Here is a 22,658-nt window from a genome sequence, read left to right as displayed (position 1 = left end):
GTCCGTGAGATAGCCTGTATCTGAATATCCCTCAATTGCAATTTCAGTTCTTCCTCCATATGTAAGCACATAATTCACAATCTCTTTTAGATATCTGAGGATTCTCTTAACCACCCTCCAATGCTCATCTCCAGGATTACATTAGAAATGGCTAACCATGCTCATGTCAAAAGACAAGTCAGACATTGTTCTCGTCATGATGTACATAAGGGACCCAATAACGCTTCTATATGGCACACTCTCCATGGATTTTTATATCCTCATCTTCAGTAGGACACATCTTATTACTGAGCTTCGTTTTTTTGTCTATTGGGATAGACATGGGCTTACACTTATCCATATCAAACTTTACAGTATCCTCTTACAGTAAGTTGCTTAGGAAAGTTGGATAGCTCTATCTTTTCTATTTCTTATTATCTTGATGCATAACACATATGAAGTTTCTCCAAGATCCTTCATATCGAAGTGTTGTGTAATGAATGTTTTCATCTCTACTACTAAGGCAATCGAGCTACTAACAATTAGCATATCATCCACATACAAAAAAATAAATACCACATCACTTCCGCTGATCATTTGATAGATATAGTAGTCCTCATCATTCGTAGAGAACCCCGCAAGAGCTAGGGTCACTTGAAATTTATGTACCGCTGACGCAATATCTGATTTAGGCCATAGAGGAATTTGTTAAGCTTACATACCAGGTTTCCATTTATTTTCTTCTCAATGATCTTGCACCAACTACATTGATCTTGCACCAATAGTCCCACAACAAACTCAGGGTGTTGATCTCGATCATAACGAAAAAAACTATAGACAAGATCCACATTCTATCGATGTTCGCAAAATTACCAGATTGAATCGCTAATAGCCTAGTTAGATCGGAATCGGCCACTGGCTAGTTCTGGTTTTGGGCGGTTAGAGTGATTAACCGGTATTTAAAAAATAAATTTTAAAAAATGTATATAAATTTTCAAAAGTAAAGAATTTTATTTGTAATGCATTTTTAAATATTCTTTACATTATGGTAAAGACTAAAAAAAAAATGGTCATTAATACTCACTTTTATATTTTTCCATCTTTTTTAGAAAATTTTAAAATTAGTTCTTGGAAAATATAAAATGGATTAAAATCCATTTTTTCATTAATTTTCAACTTCATTTGAATGGGTTTTGGTTTAATCCTTTTTTATATGCTTTCTGTATTTTAGTAGATTTTTTTTTATCTTTTTTATTTTTTTTCAACGCTTTTTTGACCACTTGAGACTTGCCCTCTTAGAGCGGTTGAATCGGCCGGTTTACCGGTTAGGCCAGTTAAACCGCTTCCAAGCCCATGTTTGGTTAACCATTCGGGTTCGATTTTGCGAATACTGCATCCTATAGAACGTCCAAACAATCTATTTTATAGATTGCAATTGGATGAAGAAGAATATGAAGAGCTAGATTTCAATGCTGATATCCCAACCATAAAAGAAATTTCGAAAATCAATTGTGAAGAAATCAATATTTATTTTTGTATTCAAGAGTTTGGTGTCGCAAACTTCCATTATAAATCTCATTGGATATATTATTTATGAGTAACAATCCTATGAGACCCTCCCACACCTATGTGTGTAGGACCCCAACGGATTACCATTAAATTTGGCACAGATCTCTAAAAAAGTTATCACATGGGTGTGGGACTTGACTTTTCTAGATACATGTACCAAATTTAATGGTGATCCTTTGGGTCCTACACAAATGGGTGTGGGAGGAACTCATAGGATCATTACTTATTATTTATTTATTGAAGAAAAAGTATCGACGCACATGGTGAATCTGCATCACCAGCTTTCGAGAAAACCTCTAAAAGATTTAAGTTCTATAAGACCGAGGTTGAGCTTCTCCCAACTTGGGGAGAATGACGCACAATAAAAGTTAAAAAGACAAGAAACAATTGTGTTATTATTTTTATTTTTCTTAGGGTTAGGAAGAGATAAGTTAGGTGGGCATGAGTTTGGTGCGTGATTTGTTTTGAGAAGGTCTATCTTTCTAGTTTAGGGAATAACATATAGATAAGGCAAAGATCTTTTGTTTAGGAAATAACACATAGATCAAGTAAACATCCATTAGTTTAAGAAATAATCCACAGTAGTTATCTTACTCTTAGAAAGGGTAATGTAGAAGTTAGAAAGAGAGAAAATAGGGATGATACATGAAAGTGAGAAAAAGTGAGGGAGAAAATAGAGAAAAGATATAAGTAGTAGGTAGTACGGGGAGAGAGAGAGAGAGAGAGAGAGAGAGAGAGAGAGAGAGAGAGAGAATTATCTTTGTGTGTTTTTTCTTCTAAATTGGATATAAAGGGAGATGACCCTTGATTATAAATAGATTAGATAAAGATAATTGAGTAAATTTGATATTGTGAAAAGATCGTTTTGGGGTGGTGTAACAATCCTAAAATTTCAAAAAAAAAAAAAAAAAAAAGGAGAAAATATGCTTTTAAATAGGTGATATTCTGTTTGAGTATGATGGTCCTTGGGGACCATCACTATTTTCAAAAAGGTTTTGCCTTTGCCTTTGCCTTTACTTTTTCTTTTGCCTGCTTTTGCCTCCTGCTGCTTGCAGCTGGCCACGTCCTTTAGCGGACGTGGTTTTCGTATGTTAAAAGCAGAGGCTTAACGCGACACCTCAAGTATGAGGTAGAGCGTAATAAAATATTATAATAATACCTTCTAAGAATTTAAATAGGGGAGGTGAGCACTCTTACCCTAGAAAATTTTGAGATCTCTCTCTAGCCGAATTTTATCGAAGTTCTCTCTCAAATATTTGTGGGTAAGTGATATCGTCTTCCTGAAAAATAGTCTATTTCTAATAAATAGTGATATTTTCGTTTAGGATCTTTATTTTATCAGTTTTATGTGTAAGTGATCTCATTGTCTTGAAAAATAATTCATTCTTTTTAAAAATAAAATGAAATAATTATTTCTGCTTATTATCATGAATTTTAGGCGCGATAAATTTTATGCGCACGTGACCTCATTATCTTGAAAAATAATCTTTTTGATAAAAATTGTGATATTTTATCTATGTTAGAAATTTTGAATGCTGTGAATTAGAAAAATAAATTTATTTATTTTTCTTGTTTATTGTTAGAAATAAATGTGATATTTCTGCTTTTAGTAAAATTGTGATATTTCTTTCTACTGTTTTGAATATTTAGACATTGTAAAATTCATGTGCAAATGACTGCCTTATTATTTAAAAAAATTGACATTTTTGCAATTGATTATAGTATTGTTGTGAAATATTTATTTGTGGATTGATATCCCATAAATTGTGATAATTCCGTATTCTTGAATTTCTATAAGAGTTTTTCTATACATATTAAATTGGCAATTATGCTAGAATGCCTTTACAAACTGCTACCTTTCTAAATTTGAGCCCAAAATAATTTATTGGTTATTTTTAAAATATTATAGAGAGTGACTGTTATTAATGGTTTAAGTGAAATTCATATTAATGATTTCAGTGATATGTTGAGTACATGATATTGCTGCTTTCGAATGTTTAAAGAGATTTAGAAATAATTTAAGTATGCAAGTGGACTCATCCGGTTCACCGGTGAGGTATAAGTGGACCTATCTGGGACGCCGGTAGGGATTAAGTGGACTCATCCGGTACGCCGGTGAGGTATAAGTGGACCTGCAGGGATTAAGTGGACCTATCTGGGACGCCGATAGGGATTAAGTGGACCCATCAGGACGCTGATGGGGTATATAGGTGACCTATTTGGGACGCCAGTAGGGTATTTTGTGAAATCCTTTGAATTATGTACTGCCTTTAAAAGTGTTATAAGCATTTCAATTACTCGGATTATACTTAATTATGCATTCATTGAAAGTGAAACTGTTGATGCATTTCTGTTAATAGATCTCATTTTGGAAAATATTGATATCTTTCAATCATGATTATTTTTAGGATTATGATGATCACTTACTGAGTAGCCAAACTCATCAAACTATGGTAAACATTTTTCAGGATAACTGCGGATTCATTTTGAGTGCTAGTCAAGATCAACCTTGGAAGACACTGTTGTTGTGCTAGCTTTCTTTATTTACTTTGTAAGACCTCGCCACTGTAAATTTGTCCTATCAATAGATGTATATATGTTTTGTCCGTCACATCTCAGGAATAACAGTACTGTAAATTCTTGGGGTGTGACAGATCGATTCCCTTGCAGACCTTGAGAGAGTATATTCTCTCGACTCTTTTTTTCTTTTTCTTTTTTTTTTTTATCATTCCGGTTTTCTTTTCTCCTTGCATCATGAGATGTCTTAGAGAATCAATTGATGTGAATAGAGAAAAGTCATACAGATCGTAACCCATCGGTGATGGTGACCAAGGCCCTAACAAAGGACAAGCATGAGCTTTGTAGGGACTTAGCAAGCATGGGTGCTACTTGAGCACAGTTACTTTGGTTACGAGATCCACTAAGAGGGGGAGATTGTTACAAATATTTCATTAAAGAAGTGAGTCTAGCCCATGATGAGTGGAGCCTCGTTTTTTTGGATAAATACAGAAAGAGTATTTTATGATGAGTGGAGCTTTTTTTTGGATAAATACAAAAAGAGTATTTTTGGGAGAGAAAAATTTGAGAGTTAGTGTTTCTTATAAAAATGAGTCCTACTTATTTTTTAAAGAGAGAGGTGACCCAAAAAATTACAGAGAGAGGTTGAAGTCCATTTTTTTTTTTCTCAAGGATTTTTTGATGAGTAGAAAAATTTTAGAGGTTTTTTCTTCAAAAACTCTCAAAAGATTTGGGCCTTTGTACATGATTGAAGCTGATATTCCCAGATGATGAAGGTTAGAAAGAAGTGATTCTTTTGAGAAGGAGAGGAAGATAAAACAAACCCCGCATAGGTAACCTTGTGTTTTTTGTTTTTTGTTTTTTTTGTTGGTTCCTAATCCTTAAGTTACAGTCAATTAACTTGGAAAACACTATTATAATTATTTTGTTGCATAACGGATTTTATCTGAGGTGCCTCATGGTTTTTTCCTTCTTTGAAGGGTATTCAATGCAAATCTTGGTATTTGGTTTGTTTATAATTTCCTGCCAAAATTATATATTTTTATTTCTTAGAGTGTTGGTATTTTCCTTTGATTCAGACATAGATGGGAAGGCACTGCTTCCCAAAAAAACAAAATGAGGGAAGTGAAGATAATACAATAGAGAAATGGAAAGGTGATTTTAGGCATTTCTCAAGTCATAAAGCACCTCCGAGGGTGGTTTTCAAATTTTCTTGTTAATAGAAAAAATATTCACTGTAACTTTCACCCATACAAATAGCACCCAAACAAATAGGTGAAAGCTACATAGACTAGGAAAAGCAAGGAAGTATGGAAGTTACCTGCAGCTTCTGATTATCAAACAAGGGTTAAAAGTTGTATGTTCATTACTTTTTTTTAGATGAGACCAGGTTCAAGATGGACGGTCAAAAGGTCTCATACACAGTAACAAGGAGCATTAAAAACACTGATGATCACTACCCTAATTGTAGAGTACTTATTCATTTGTCATGCACAACTCAAAAGTACTCGTTTATTTGAAGATTAGAACAGTCTTGATTTTTGAAACTAGGACCATAAGTAGTTACTTAACTGGCCATTAAATAAGAAAAAACTTTCTTATCTATAGTTGTGGCTTTATTAAACTACACCCTCAAATCTCAACAAAGAATGCCGTTTTAGAACTAAAAAAGTTTCAAATTGATCATCTCAACCTCAAAGATTATGGATCTGGAAGAAAGAATATCAAGATCTAAAAATGGTCTATCTTGTGATACTGGGTATCCAAGTGTCCATAAATCTGTTAGATTTCGACAAGTTAAGACTTAAATACTTCATAGTCAGGGCATAACTGAATTTGTAGGCCAACACACGGTTTTTTAGCTCGGATATGGTTTTCTCGCTGGTGAATTTGAAATGTGGCCTTCCCAAATTTCATAAAGTGGAGCCCTACAACCCTCCTCCTTTGATGAAAACACAAGTTTAACATAGTTTTTCCCAAAGAAAAATTCAAATGAGGCACATTTATAAAAGGAAAATTGTTTCATGTGGGCTGAACCGCATGACTACATGTACAGTCCAAAAAGTGTAAAGCATCCATCTTAAAAATGGATGCAAGTAGGTGGTCCATCTAAAAACAATGAAAACTAATGGTCCAAATGTTCTCTTACTAGAATTATTATTTCTAGTTTTTAAAATTTACCTATTTTTTCATATTCATGATCTCCATGTTAGGGATTACATGTCTTTAAAGCTTAAGTCCAAAAATCCATCTCAAAAATAGATTATTAATAGGTCCACATTTCTACATATACGAGCTTCGCCTCATAGAAACCGGGTCCTCTATAAAATATTACATGCGTACTTGAAGCACTTTTTATAGGTTCTTTTGATATAGTGAATGGGAGCTGTTTCATTTCTTTTAGCATTTAACCCAAAAACTATTTCATAAATTTAATACAATTAGAACGCTTGTTATCAATTAAGGATATTTGAGACGCCAGTATCTAGGGGTCATAAGGGCCGGGTCGCACGGTTAGGGCTAGTCAACTTGGCCTTAAAAAACTAGGGTCTGAGCCATAAAATGTGGCCTGAGCTCTGGCAACTATGGCAAAAAGGCCAGACAGGGCCGGGGCTGGTTTGGCATGGGCCGGTTGGTAAGGGCCGGGTCTGGCACATTGCCAGCCCTACTCATATCCACATAACTTTTCATAGACACATTAGCGTACTCATGTACCCCCGCTGAAGAGAATTCTTAATTACGTTCTGAGCAGAAAACACCTTTGCTCTAGAGGATCTTTTACTCTTAAAAGTTTGCAAAACATATTTGATTCATTTGATTTAGAGTTTCAAAATAAAAGCCAATGAGTTTGATCTCTTAAAAACTTAAATTGGACAAACTAGATTCATTGATGGAGTGGACATTCATATGAATTATTCGTAGAGCGCAAAATCGATCCCTTTTTGGGAACTGAGAATAAAAATGATTCGACAAATGTTATTCTCGACCTTTAGATGTATGGACGAGAAAAAATGGATTTCAAGTCTTGGAAATAGTGCATCTTGGAATGCATTTTCTAAACCGTCAATTTTCAAAATTTTCAAGTGTTCATAGATCTGTTTGACGTACATTATTTCTAAAGCTTTAAAATTTATAATTACAGATCAAAGTAAATTTTCAGGCCATCACAAATATTTTCAGATCTGAAACAACACCTTTCGGCACTATTTGAAGGTTCCTCAACCTTATACAAACTACACCCTTTTCTATGTCAGTGATTTTTTTTCCCTTTGTTAGTAACATGACCATCAATTGTATTCAAATATTGAATAATCAAGAATGTAACCTATTTACCACCAAGGAATAATGCCAACACCATCTTTGGCTAATGCATCTGTTTCCATATTAGTTTGCATCCATGTTGGCCTCCTAGAAGCAACCTCTGTAGAAAAATGCCCTCAATTCATCAAGCAAAGGAATAAATCTATAAGGAGCCCCCATCTATCCCCTACTCCAAGCTATTGTGTTCATAGAATCATATTCAGCTACTCTTAGACTTCTAAGAGAAGAAAGAAGTCTTGGACCTTCCAACAAGGGTTTAATCTCAACTTCATTAGAATTGACCTCTTCACAAGGGCTAGACAAAGTTAACACCACCACTCCTCTATTATCCCTTATGATTCTCCTAATACCCTCAAGCCCTAGATTGCCACTAGTGAATCCATTAAAATTGAATTTTTTCTAGACTTGAGGAGGAGGAATTGTTATTTTTTATAGCTTTTTGTGTCATCCTATTCCCAAAAAGTCGGTAGCACCTCCTTTTATTCGGAATTAGTGTCAGAAGAAAAACCCCATAACACTCCTAGTACTAGTCAAATTCCCATAATAATTACTCAGGTTATATTCAACAACAAAACACACTTATATCCAACAACAAAATACACTTAGTACCTGTCGAATTTCTATTGGAATTAGATCAGGTTTAAGAGGTTATACAGAGTGATAAATGATGTCTGGGATTTGGAGCCACAAGAGGAGCTCAGTTTATTTAAAGTGTTGATCACCCCTACTCGGTACAATTTTAAGATGCAATAGGGTCCTGATGAATACACTCTCAGAACACAGTCAAATCAAAATCTTCTCGAGTTACTGAGTTGAATTCTCAGTATATTCGCATAAAAACCACAACAAAAGATCTTCCAATTGATATGATAAATATTGAAACTTTGAGTAGAAAATATCACAATAAAGCACTATACTAAATATCTTTCAATACTTTAAAAAACATAATGACCCAAACCACTAGAAATCCTCTACAATTAAAAGGACGCACTTAAAAGTCCCTCTAATGCTCTAACTTACCATAGAAATTGGAATCAAGCCACTAATGTGTTGCTACACGCCTCACACATGCACCTGAGTGGGACATGTACTAGAAATGAGCATAGCATGAAGTTATTTGAGAGGGAAATGGAGTAACCCCTTCAAGAGAGCATTGAACTCCAAAAATAAAAAGGGCTTGATGGGCATGCTGCATCATGCTTAAAATACCAAAAAGGTCAAGTGTAACGCATATATAATGATGCCAAAAAGGGTTGATGGGCACGATGCATAACAATTTAATACCAAAAGGTTAAGTGTAATACATCATTAATGATGCTTCAAAAGTACATTTAATAAAGACGCTTCAGATATCACATGTTGCATGGCTATAAATGAAGAGCACCTCATGCTTTCGTGTGTGAAACGTGGTGAGTATATGAAAAACATATTTCCGAAACATGGTGGTCCTTCATGACCACAAAAATTGAATTGGTCCCTCAATAAAATATAATAAAACAAAGCATTTGCTTGGGAACAACAAATTAAACAAAACAACAGGAACCCAAATAGCCGATCTTGTTTGTGTGGTTGTGTTAAGCTTAGATACCTCTCTGAAATTGGTCATGATTTTCTACCTTGAGATTCCTTTACAATCTTTGTGATTAGCAAATCACTCTATAACCTGGCCAAGAAGTTAACCTTTAAATTAGGTTTATCTATCACAACACCTCAAAGGACCTTTCATTCCGTTTTTTCCATAGATTCAATGTTATATGCCACAATCAATGATTTCCATACAAAACTCCAATCATGGAAAGAGCAGGAGAATAGGGTGGCAATGGACCCGGGTCTAATGACCCAACCCGATCCGACCTAGGTCTGGGTATGGGTCTAAAAATTAGACCCGGTGGGTCGGGCTTGGGTCCAAGATTTGGACCCAAGCTGAATATGGGTCTACAAATTGGACCTGGCGGGTCGGTTCAACCATATCGCGAGTTCAACACATTCTAGGAACAACTATTAATCTAGCATATCCTCAACTGCTCACAATGTATGACATGCCTCCCTTGCTGCTCCATCACATTTTTTTGTGGTTCTTAGACGTACAAAAACTTCAAGCATCCTTCGTCGACATCAGTTGTTCGAAACCAAAATGCCAACAACATTGGGATTGTATACATGAGACTATTTATTTTTGGTATAATGATGTTACAATTATTTTAGTTATTGGATGTGAAATCTAATAGATGAAAGTATGTCACAACATTAAAGAAATTTTGTTTTAGACTTTGTGCATAAACGACAACTCATCTTGAACCATTCACTTTTAAATTTAATAGTCAATGATGATTGTGACATCCATGTATCAAAAGTAAATATCTCATTGTATATTTTCTTTATACATTTCCTTTTTTTCCTTCATGCATTATGTGTAACACATTAGGGCATGAGCTTTTAGTCTATGGCATATAGGTTAAATAACATGCCATTTTTTTTTTTTTTTAAAAAAAATTATGAATAAAACGGAGCAGGATAGAACAGGAGCCATTAATGGAGGAAACAAATTCCATGGGTTGAGAAAATATGCTCAAAGCCATGGAAAAATATGCTCAACGCCATGGAACAGCTCCAAGAGTGAGGTCAAGTAGAAGCTGAGACACAAAAAAGACCTCTATGATGACATTGTCTCTCTTAATAGAACTCAAATAATAGAAATTCAAAAGGAAACAATTACCCTGACCCTGCATTTATAATCCCAAAGCTAGAAATAGAATTCCCTAAATAATTACAAAAGCCAAAAAGTTATTGGGAAAATTACATAGACCTCCTACGTTGAGATCTCTACACATGGGAACCCCACTACTTTTGTTGTTACACCCCATACCTTGTTACTGTTTTCCTTTGTGTCAACCCTTTCGGTGAATTTTTGGGACATTTTGAATGAAAATGCCTCTCATAGTCAAATACATGAAACCAAAAAACTAGATCTACCCTATTTGGACATAAAAATAAAAAAAACTATAATCCCCACCAAACTGGGTTCTTTGGCCAATTTGAAGAATACACACGGGCGACAAAGCCCAAATGAAAACATTGACCTCGTCAAACCCACCCGAAAAACATATATAGCACCAGTGATTTCCATAGTCAATGCAAAGCCCTCTCTAAACTTTTAGGGATTGCTTATGCACCATTGAGGCTTTATACACACGGGGGTAAAACTCTCCGAAAGAGAATTTCCCCAATCCCCATAAAGGCAGCTTGGTAAGGCGACTTATATGCAGCATCCGAACTAGTCCTTTGTAAGGCTTTTTTTTTGGATTATATACAATAAGACCATTTACCTTTGATACAAATAGGTCACAATTGTTTACAACCATCTGATGTAAAATCTGATAGCTTAAGTGATTCACAAAGTTCGAAAAAAATTTCTTTTGAAGTTTGAACTTGATCAATGAAATAAATAAAAAATTTTAATTTCACATCCACTAATCAAAATTAATTATGACCTCCTTGTATCAAAAATAAATAGCTTCATCGTATACTTTTTCTTTCTTTTTATTTTGGATACATTAACAATAAAAATGGAGGGTGAGATGTTATGTGGAGGCATCCCACCCCCTAATTCTCTGTTTCTTTGCGTGAAATGTTTGTTTATGCGCAGCAATTCATATTTGCTTGTACATGAGCATTTAAATTATGCGTGGGTACGTCTGTGTGAGAGTACAGTTTTAGGTCAAACTAAAATTAAAATTTTGATGCAGAATTCTCCAAGTTCAGAAATTTGAAGTCCTGCATTGGAGTAGATTTCCCACACGTCCCTATGAAGTTCTATTATGAAGAACCATATTTGGATAAAATAAATGAAGAATGCGTTACCGCATACATTGAGGTCTCAAATGTGGGATAAAGCCAAGTTACTTTTTTTTTTTTTGGGTAGTGTTGATTGTATATACGAGTAATGAGGACAAAAGCCATCTAAAATAATCCAGTTTCAAGGTGTTGTTGAAAAGGAGCTTGTTCTTAACAAGCTAGAGAACTGATTATACTCAATAACTCCCATAAATATTTAATGCTCAGTCTGGTATCCCAAATACTTGCAGCCCAAAGATCAACAAGTCCTGTGAATTCATTTAAGATACCATAAGGATACTTCTTTATTGCACTTCCTTTATTTTATGTATGAAATTTAGTTTTTATTGCTAACTTTAACATGAACGGTTAAGTTGAAAAGACACTCTCACAGTCTGGGTTAGTTCAATTGTGACGTCCAGTGTAACATTCAACATTCAAGACATTAAACGAGAAACAAATCATCATCATCATCCAAACCTTATCTTAATTATTTGAAGTCAGCTATATGAATCATGTTCCTCTATTATTCTATCTCAAGGGAAAACAAATCAATCAAATTAAACTCGATATGAACCATAGTTTTTTAATCCCGCTCTCTTAGAGCTGCACCCACCAAAAAAATCCCATTTAGCCATAGTTAATTGCTCTTTGAATTGCATTGGCTTCTAAGAAAATGACTAATTAATCCAATTAAAATTTCTCAAAATCTTCATGTTCCCTTGAACCACGTCCAAGTTTCATCTCCTGGACGGTTCAGCAAAGGAACTGAAGTATCCCAATCTCTTATATAAAGGCCAAGATGCTCCACTCCTTTTCCTAAAAAAGTTGATTTCTTTGTCCTCTTTTTATCATGTTCTTTTTATATTAAGCATTATGAGGAATACACGAGCAAAATTTGTTCAATGTAACATATCCATTTTTTCAAAGGTTATGCCTTCTTTCATCGCAACCACCTTTTTCTAATGTTTTCCTCTGTTTTTCATGCAATTTGTCTAATAAAAAGTCAATAAATTAGTCATGATTTAATCATTCTCTTTCATTTGCCAGATTCATCCATGGATCAAATCACGGCGTCGCTGGCAAGTTAAATTTTTTGGCTGGAACTTATCAGTACCTGTCCATGGAGAGGTTTTTACCATGTGGTTTGTTGGCTCCAAAAGCATCCACACAAACAACAAGCACATGCCTGAAACAGCTAACCTCACCAATGCCATCTGGTCTACGAACAACACGAAATCTTCATGTACCTCTTGCCACATCTTACATGGAGAAAGGAATAATTTAGATCATGGCATTGAAGCTTACTGATAAAGACAATAATACAATGAGAGGATTAAACAAAACTGTACAGCCATCTTCGATGAGTAGGTTGCAACTGAAAACCTTTCGAAAGTGCACAGGTAAGATTTGCACCTGATTGATGGCTCTTCTATATAAGAGCCTCATACTTCAGATAAAAAGAAAAAATCATTCAGTAAAACTCGTTTAAGTGGTTGATTAATAGGCAGAAAACAAAAGAGCGTTAGACTAACATGGCTAAAACATGTCCACCAATTCACAAGGAGAAATCAAAAGAAAATCATCAGAGTATCCCTATGAAATACCTATTTCTGGTTAAATTTGTGAACTAATTTCAGATGAAGAAAACCCATTCTTTATCAGGCCCTAATACAGATATTTAAAAGCAACAAAGCTGGGCGAACCAAATCAATTTGAACCCAGTTTTAAATAGTCAGCTAGGACCATGACTCGGCCCCTACTCGAAGCGAGTAACTAGGGAAAGTACATGTACTCAGACCTGCGTAGTGGACATCCTTAAAAAAAAGGAAAAAATAAAAATAAAAAACCTAAAAATTTGACAATTAGAAAAAAATGAAATATATATATATATATATATATATTATTTTGTTGTGATGGTGGCAGGGAGAAAGCATTTGATGAGAGAGAGAGAGAGAGAGGTGTGGATTCCAGCCCCGTTTTAGTCTCTAAAAGGGGGAAAACACGAAGAAGGCTGAACAAAACAAAGAGGACACACAAAATAATGAAGCAACAAAAAAAAGAGCATAAATGGTTCTTGCATATTGCACAATAATGCACCTGGACATTTGCACAAGAAAGGCACAACAAAAAACCCTGGAGCTTGATGCACAAAATCAAAATAGCAAAGATAGAGAGAGACATGCATGCACACAGCATATTCAGAAATGTTCTAAATATCCAAAAGACAAGAAAATTCTAAAGAGAAAGAAAATAGGTGTCACCTTTTTGCGGCCGAGGGGGGGGGGGGAGAGAGAGAGAAGAATGCAAAGGGGGTAGAATTCTACCCCCTTTTAGAGAGAGGTTTTTGCCCCCCATTTTAGAGATAGATAAATAGATAGCTGTTGAAGTTTGTGGCCTTTAAAGGCCATGAGAGCATCTAAATATCAGTTGTAGTGGATTATACACTTCAGTGGCATTGTGTGCTGGTTAACTGATCTAGGGTAGGCCATCTATGGCCCTGGTCATGTCCAAAACCCTTACCCCTAGGTATATGACACTATTAAAAAGGGTTTACAAAAGGCCATTCTTTGTTGAAGTCAGAGAGTCACCTAGGGATGGATTGTAGGCCAAAAGAGTTGTGTGGTCTCTTATGTGTGAATGTAGCCCTATGAAAGTGGTAGGCCAGAAGAGCTGTGTGCTCTCTTATGTGCGAATGTAGCCCCGTGAAAGTGAGGGCTAAATCCTTAACAAACTTCTACACGTGCATGTATACATGATAACCACACTACTAGGAAGCACCCCTAAAAAGAGACACATAGACATGTGCACAGAGTGTCCCACTTGCACTATTGTGATATGAGAGTGTGATTTGCTCTTAAGGGAGGAACCTGCACCACATTCTGGGACTGTGATTCCACCATATATTGCCCAGCTTTGACAAGCCAATCATGAGCCCTAACACTATAATATGGGTCATGGATCTCTTTGGGTTGGTTAGGGAAGGTCGTTGAGGAATACAATTATTGGGCACTGACAATCACTTAACTTGACCCATTGCTACTGGTCCACTTTTAGATATTTTATTTCAAGTATAAGAAATGTTTCTATGAATTTTAGAAAACTTTCAAAATTTTTAAAATTGATTTCAGCAGTAAATTACTTTAAAAGGTTATTTATGATATTTTCGTTGTGTGAAGGGGCACATGTGGGCCCTTGGATCCAACCGCACATGTGCCACACCACATGGATGGGGCATGGAGCCATGGGGCCCACACCACACTCATGAGGTGGCATGCCCCCCCTTCCTCTTGTTTATTTATAGATTTTAGTTAAAAAAATATCTTTTTGAGAAGATATTGTGCCCTTATTTTGTGGGAGTTAGTTTATTATAATATCTTTGACCAAAAAAATCTTTTATTTTAACCTCCTACAATTTTATGAGAGATAAAAGGAAGTTTGTGTAGTTTGGTCTTATCCTAGTTTGACAAGAAGTGGATATCGATTACAGATTAAGGAGATAAGGTTCCTAATATTCATCCTTAAATGTTGGTTCATCCATAGAATGAGTGTAGTGGAGATGAGGCTGTTGTAATGGATGAGTGACAAGACAAGCAGGGATAGAATTCAGAATGAATCTAATCGAGAGAATTTAGGCGTGGCACCAATAGGCAATAAAATGAGAGAGAATAGACTTAGGTGGGTTGGCCATGTGTGGCACCAACTAAGTACAACACCTGTCAAGAGGTGCAAATTAGTTTAAGTGGAAGGACTGAAAAGGATAAGGGGTAGGTCCAAAAGAACATGGTTGGAAGTAGTCCGAAAAGATATGGGGACTTATGGCCTCACTGAGGATATGACTTTTAATAGAGCAGAATGAAGAAGCAGGATTCATGTAGCCGATACCAATTAATTTGGGGAAAAAGCTAAAATGATGATGATGATTCATGAGATGGATGACTCATATTTAATTATCTCTCACCTCACAAATTTTCTAAGATTCTATTGGTCATAGTGAGCCACAATTGAATAGACCTACCTAGGAGCCCTCGAGGTCAAAGGAGATGAACCCCCTCTCTTTCTACTAAAAAAAACTTCTAGTCACTATTTGTTATTTTCTATCTCCATGCCGCACTCTTTCTCATCGTTCTAGCTCTATCTCCTCTCTCTCTCCAAGTGGCCAGCCAGACACCCACATAGGGCGCAAGGGGTGGCATGCACTGCCATAGTAAGGTTTTGTTGTGGGAGTGATTATTGAACACTTAAATGATCATTATATTGTATTCAAGTCTCTAAGGACTTAATTGTCTTTTTTCACACAAAAGGACATTCTTGAACAACAAATAAAATCTTTTATAACTAATATAAATATAGGGTGTGGTTTGTATAAGGCTGCAGCCCTAAACAATCCAAGTAAGGTGCACTTCAAATAGTATCTGAAGACGTTTCATACTAGAAATCTTTGTCATGGCCTGAAATTTATTTTCATTTCTAATTAAAAAATTAAAGCTTAAAAAATAGTGTAGATTGAGCATCTATGAAAACTTGAAAATCTTGCAAATCGACGTTCCAGAAAAAGCATTACAAGATGCACTATTTCCAAGACTTGATATCCATTTTTACTCATGTCCATACATTTTGGGGTAGAGATGATCGATTTCAGAATATTTGGGCACCAAAACAACCTCTTCTAGTGAATTTTTTAGGTGCGCCTTAATTTGATTGTTTAGAGCTCACCCTTATATAAACCTTTTCCATAAATACGTGAGCATGTTAAAGGAGTGTTTGACCTAACGTCACCATATCTCTTCTTCCTCTTTCAATGTTCTTTTCCTTCCTCTTTTTCACTCTCATTGTGCACTTGTTCTCTTCATAGTTTTGCTTCCTTTTTCTCCCTTTTTCATTATTTACTCTATTATATAGGGTTTAAGGTTAGTAGAGAGAGGCACCAGCTCTAGTACATAAGGAGGTGCCTTTGTGACATATGCCCTTAGTGTTTCTAGAAAGGGTTATAGAAACCCTAGTTTGTGAGGTATTGTTTAAGGAGGTGGTAAGGCCAATAGGATCAGAGTGGGCCATTAGTCAGGTAATCAGTGTGGTGTATATTACGTCCTACGGGTTGGCCCTAAGCATAATCGACTAAGTCCTTCCACTATTTCCTTTTATTTTCAATCATTCTTGGCTTATTTTCTTCAATTTCAGGGATATTATTTGTACTTAAATTGTAAGTGAAAGCTTGTTTTTCATTCTTGGATTCTACCTATTGAATTTGGCAATAAAACCAAAGATCCTAGGGTGTATTATTATTTTGTTTCTTGTTTAAAATAGTGTATTGTGGCACTTGCAAATGAAATGCTGATTATTAATAAAAGAAAAAGAGAAAATTTTTTATTCATACCCTTGAATTCCACATAGCCACTTCTTTCAATATATATATCCATATATTATCATCATCATCATCAGAGCAATTTCCCAATGATTTGGGGTTGGCCACACTAATCCTAGTTCTCACCATTCTGCTCTATCAAAAGCCATACCCTCACTCCATATCTTTTCTCACTACTTTCAATCATGTCCTTTTGGGCCTATCCCTTGCCCTTTTGTTAGAGAGAGAGAGATGAAATGACGGGAGCAGTTCCTCCTTTTTTCTATGAACATGACTTGTACGCTCTCCCAAGTACCCAATTGGGTACATGGGAACTCGCTTCGACATAGGCCAAGGCGGAGTAACTTACCGGATTTTGAGTCAACTTGGACAATTTTTCAAATGCTGATTTAAACTGATTATAGCGAACTGTATTGGAAAATTGTACCTCTATTGATCAGCATGTGGAGACCGACTTCATTTGATGTCATCAAATGACAACACTGAGCTCTTGGGATCCAAGAATTTCTTTTAGAAATATAGATGGCCTTGCTTTCTTCAAACCATTCTGACCGATAGTGGTCTTTGAAAATGTTAAGTACCTAACCAGACAGCAGGGAGTTCATCATATTTGTAACATTAAGCTAAAAGGATAAACGGTGAAAATATCAAAATACCAAAATGCTGATGCTCTTGTCTTCAACATGCCAAAGTGAATAAGAAAGATGCAATATGGTTGAAATTACGCTTGGCATTGTAAGATCAATATCAAAATGGAATTCCTAATATTGTTCTTAAATGATTACCATATTACTAAAATATATCTGAAATTCCCAAGAAAAATAAGAATTCAACATACTTAGGAAATGTGTCCAGGTGGAACTGGGAAACTTCTACGGAGTTAGTGGTGTACTAAATAAAATTGGGAGAACTGTCTTTCATATATTTGGCCTTTATTGTGTTCAGCTAGAGAGTTATTTGCATATGCAATTTGCATAATATTAACTGAGCGATTTTCATTCATATGGCACCTGTTTGATTTGCAATAAAGATATCAAACATCAGGAAAAGATTACATCTTTCTGTATGAGTTGTATCACTTCTGAAAAGCAAATGATACTTTTCCATGGGCAACAGTAAAATCACTCGCATTTTTGTTGTAACAAGTTGAGGGGCTCCTTCTAATATGCTTCAGTTTTTATAATAACCAATCAAGTTGACTATCAAATGAATAATTAAATAAATAACTTCAAATTGATTCATTTACTGACAGTAGCTTTTTTGCCCTTGTAATCCCAACATAAAGTAGCCGCCGCTCCTCTGCAATATTATTATTAAAGACAGGCAGAAGCCCTTCTTCCAATCCCACAATAAACACATAGTCAAACTCTAATCCCTTGGCTGCATGCAGTGTCATGAGTTTAACTGTCTGATTAATTTCTGGCCCCTACAATAAAATTAAACCCACAGAAGGGTAAAAAAAATCAACTGCTGAATAACTCCCATGACAATGGAATAAAACAATCACATAAATATCTTCTAAGGAAAAAAGCTTAACAAATTGAAAAGCAGAATAGTCATTGATTATTAAACTCCCATTTGAAACTAAGTAAATAAAATCAGAAGATCATTTTCTACACTTTCTTAGGTGTAGTTCCCATTTAGTGCAAGAATCCTTTAATACTTTCCGGTGTTTCATGATGTTATTAACACATAATTGCACGCGTGCAGCCTCATGCAAGCGGGTTTGCTCTTTATGCTCCTCATAGAAGATTTCCACCTATCAGCTCACCCACCAAACCCCTCTCTCTTACACATACACAGGCACACGCACACACACACACATACATACAATTTAATACTTTTGTTTGAAAAAGAAAAAGCCTAGAAATCAAAAATTTTGAAGAACCTATATTTTCTTATAGCTTTGTGGGTGGACCACCTCAAACTTGAGGTGCCAGCTTGGTTGCCTCCTCACGCCTTCTAAGACCTTGATAAATAATCCCTTCCATGGATATTATCTAATTCTTTGTGAATGACATTGATGTAAATGAAATTGATATTTTACATTTTAAGCGTTAAATAGGATAATGCAGTAAAAGTTTTCCTTTTTACAACTATGATTATATAGAAATTTGTCCTCATTGGTTACATACCATGAGGATGATAGCTAACATGGAATTCTTGGTTCAATGTCACAGGCACTAGTCCCTAACTTGGCTAAACAAAAATTTCATCTCATTTATCATGGCCAATTTGGCTTGGTATAGAAGACAAAAAGTACTGATAGTATGATGCAGACCAGAATAGTGCTGTTGGGTATCTAGATAAGAGAGACAAACTTAAATTTTACAAGAAGAACGCCAAAGGGAAAAATTGTCATTGAATCTGTCCTTTTTGTCTTTTATGTATTTCTTGAGATTTTACATACTTAGGGGCATAAGTAGTAATTTTTAGAGTCTTTTCCGTCTTTTATTCACTTAAGGTCTTTTATAATAAATGACCATGATTTGATTAGTTGGATGGCAAGGATTAAGTCTTATTTAGGGTTTTCTTATATAAGGGTTGTACTCAAGTATAATTAAGCATCTTGTTATGGACTTTTATTCAAAACCCTAAAACAGCCAATGCTCTTTCTTTATCTCTAGTTTTCTAATCTCTCTAGTTTTGGACCTTCCCTAACTTCTTGTTTATGAAAACCCTAGCTCCAAGCTACTAGGTTTGGGCCAGATTGGTATCAGAGCCCAACGATTTGTAGGGATGGTACAGTACTGTAGTACTATAGCACGGTACTGTAACATCAATTTTTATGCCTCCATGTAAAGGAAAAGGAGGAAAAGCGACAACTTTAGAAGCATTTGATGCTAGTTCACGAGAAGGGATTGCAGATCTGAGAAAATTGGTCAAAACCCTAGCATTGCTTGTGGTGCATATGGAAGCCCCATCCCAGGAGGATGAGATCAAGGCAAATGAGGAATCCAAAGGAGAGAGGTAGCTGATCGTATGAATAGGGACAGGGTGACATGGAAGTCTACCCGAGGACAACCGTGGAGAACTTTGTTCTCATCAAATGGTCCTCAAGATCAACACATTGCGGACTCGGACTCACCGCCAGTTTTTGACAATTACCTAGATGAAAATTTGAGTGTTGAAAGAGAAGTAGGTAATCCTATCATCGAAGAGGATCAAGAAGAAGATTCTCTCCAAAGGGTGATCCTATCATAACTTTAGTGGTAATCCTATCCTCTCAGTTGGTGAGTTTGACATAGGAGATTCTCTCCAAAGGGTTGCTCAAGTCATTCGCAATGAGAGAACTCAAGAAGAGTTGTTGCTTTGCTTTGATAGAAGAACCAAATCTCTTCCTTATCATATACCCCCAAAATCTAAACCTCATCATCATCATCATCATCATCATCATCAAAGCCTTTCCGAACTATTTGGGGTCAACTGCATGAATCCTGACCCACCATTCTGCTCTATCAAGAGACATACCCTCAGTGAGGCCATAAGCCCCTATATCTTTTCTTATTACTTCTCCAACCATGTCCTTTTGCCCCTACCCTTTGCCCTTTTTGAGCCCCCCATTTGAACCAACTTGCACCTCCTAACAGGTGTTGTACTAGGTCTGTGCTAGCCCACCTAAGTCTACTTTCTCTCATCTTATCGCCTACTGGAGCTACACCTAAGTAATCCTGAATGTATCCATTTCGAATTCTATCCCTCCTTGTCTTGCCACTCATCGATCTCAACATCCTCATCTCAAGTACACTCATCCTATGGGTATGTTGTTTCTTGACCGCACAACATTCCGTCCCATAAGCAAAGTTGGTCTCACAATTGTCCTATAGAACTTTGCCTTCAGCTTCATTGGTATACGACTATCACATAAAACTCCGGTTGCACTCTCCATTTTGTGCACCCAGCTCTAATTCTATGCGTGAGACATCTTCCTCGATCTCTTTCTTTTTTTAGATTATCGAACCAAGAGCCTCAATTGTTGACCTCCCTAACATAAAACCAAATTGGTTGTGACGGCCCTAATTTTTTTCTGAAACTGAAAAGTAATAATAATAATAGTAATAGTAAAAATAGTTATAAATGCAATAAAAATAATAATAACAATAATAGCGTTAATAATAATATAAAAATAAAACAAAAAACTTGACATAAAGAAAAGATTGAGTGATGGTTCATTGGGTTGTTAATGCACCATGGGACCACTCTTTTATAACACCCTTCATTTTTATCGATTTTTTTAAAAATAAATATTTAATTAAGATATTAGGGTATAAGGTGGGATTATGAGGTAATGATAAGAGGTGATGTGGCATTATAAGAAAACAATAGGAGGTGATGTGGCATTATAAAATAATTAATAAAAAATAAAAATAAAAAGGGAAGATACATGCCTTGACATGTGTCAAGTTAAGGAGTGTCCTTGCTCACTTTACAAATATTCCTTCCCCCTCATGAGATAATCATGAAGCTCATCAAAGTTTCCATCTCTCTCTCTACGTAAGTCTCTTTCTCTCTCTTATTACAATTATTATTTTTTATTCTTTTCTCTCTCTCCCTCATAGTATTTTCATTACTTTTTCATAATAATATTATTACTTTAATAATATTCTCATGAAGTATTCTCTCATAATGATATTATGATTTTCATAATATTCTCATTATTCTCATAATAATGATACTCTTATAAAAATAGTATTTTCTTTCACTCATAATATCCTCATTACTTTCTTATAATAATATTATTATTTTAATAATGTTCTCACAATAATAAATAATCAATTTTAGTATTACAATATTATGTGTATCAATTTTAAATTATTACACATGATTTATTCAGTTATATATGATACACTTAATTTTATATTATGGAGTTCAATTAGCTAATTTGTTAATTTTATTATAATGTTATTAATGGTTTTTACATATGTATTACTATATGTCTCATCATTATATTATTATATTTTTTAATTTATTATCAGTTTTCATTTATATACTGTCTGTAGGCATATTATTTGCACTGTTTAATATTATTATAATTTTTATATTACATGTTATAGTATGTTTTCATCACATGTTATAGTATGTTCTCATCATGATAATGTTCTCAAAATATTGTAATGAAAAATAATTAAGAAACTTATAATAGTTCTTCTCCCTCTCATCGTGTTCTCATAAAAATAATTCCATAATATTTTTCGCTTTCTTAGATGAACATATTTTTATGCTCCTTTTCCCATTAGAAGCTCATTTCCTCTCTCATATCTTTAGCTAAACACCCTTGATTCCAGTTTTACTCCGGCAACGATAGTAACATATCCATCTCGAAGTGACATATAGGTAAGTGACCTCATTTTTTTGGTAAAATAATTATTTGAAAAACTATATTTCTGTAATATTCCGTGAGATATTTCTGCATTTAATTGTAATATTTCCAACATAAATTTTAGATATTGTAAGTGTTATGTGCAAGTGGCCTTGCTTTTCCAAAAAAAAAAACAATTGTTTAAAATCTTGGGTTTCTGCGCCATAGTTTTTACGTGTTTCTGTAACGTTATTATTTGAAAATACTGTAGGTGTTATGTGCAAGTGTTGTGCAAGTGTTATGCAAGTGTTATGTGCAAGTGTTATGCACAAGTGTTATGTGCAAGTGTTATGTACAAGTGATTGCTATAAGTTGCTTCATCTCAATTCACGTTAATGATTTCAAAGATATTTTGAAAATACGATATTATTGATTCATGATATCTACTACAATGATATATGGCCTGCAATTGATAAAATAATGTCTTTTGAATTTACATGCATGATAATATGACATAGTGATGTCCTTTTTGACTATATGTATAGCATAGACATGTTGATGTTTCTTGTTATTACATATGAGATATGCTTCTGAAAAGATGTGTGCATGGTAACATGCTTCTGATAAGACATGGGTGCATGGTAACATGCTTTTGATAAGATATGGGTGCATGTTAACATGCTTCTGATAAGATATGGGTGCATGGTAACATGCTTTTGATAAGATATGTGTGAATGGTAACATGCTTCTGACAAGATATGGGTGCATGGTAAC

The 22,658-nt window shown here is 35.0% G+C and overlaps 1 protein-coding gene across 27 annotated transcripts in view; it reads right to left on the bottom strand.

Moving 5' to 3' along the window:
* Positions 1 to 12,034: 12,034 nt before the first annotated feature.
* The window catches only part of LOC18443651 (uncharacterized), a 110,880-nt gene continuing 100,256 nt past the window's right edge, over positions 12,035 to 22,658 (bottom strand). For 9 of the 27 annotated variants that reach the window (XR_016055962.1, XR_016055964.1, XR_016055958.1 and 6 more), the window contains 3 exons: positions 17,836 to 18,011; positions 17,013 to 17,166; positions 12,035 to 12,482 (listed from right to left, as the gene is read on the bottom strand). Coding sequence is in view for 5 of the 27 variants with exons in the window: in XM_088867455.1 (XP_088723581.1) it covers positions 17,055 to 17,166; positions 17,836 to 18,011 (288 nt within the window). In the remaining 22 variants the exon portion in view is untranslated. Of the gene's footprint in view, positions 12,483 to 12,572; positions 12,671 to 17,012; positions 17,167 to 17,554; positions 18,012 to 22,658 lie in introns of those variants that run through there. The other 18 variants (XR_016055963.1, XR_016055960.1, XR_016055968.1 and 15 more) reach the window with 10 other exon arrangements.

Source organism: Amborella trichopoda, chromosome 5 (assembly GCF_054954075.1).
Source record: "Amborella trichopoda isolate Santa Cruz 75 chromosome 5, AtrichopodaSantaCruz75HAP2 v2.0, whole genome shotgun sequence".
Lineage (NCBI taxonomy): Eukaryota > Viridiplantae > Streptophyta > Magnoliopsida > Amborellales > Amborellaceae > Amborella > Amborella trichopoda.
This window is presented reverse-complemented; position numbering and strand designations above follow the sequence as displayed.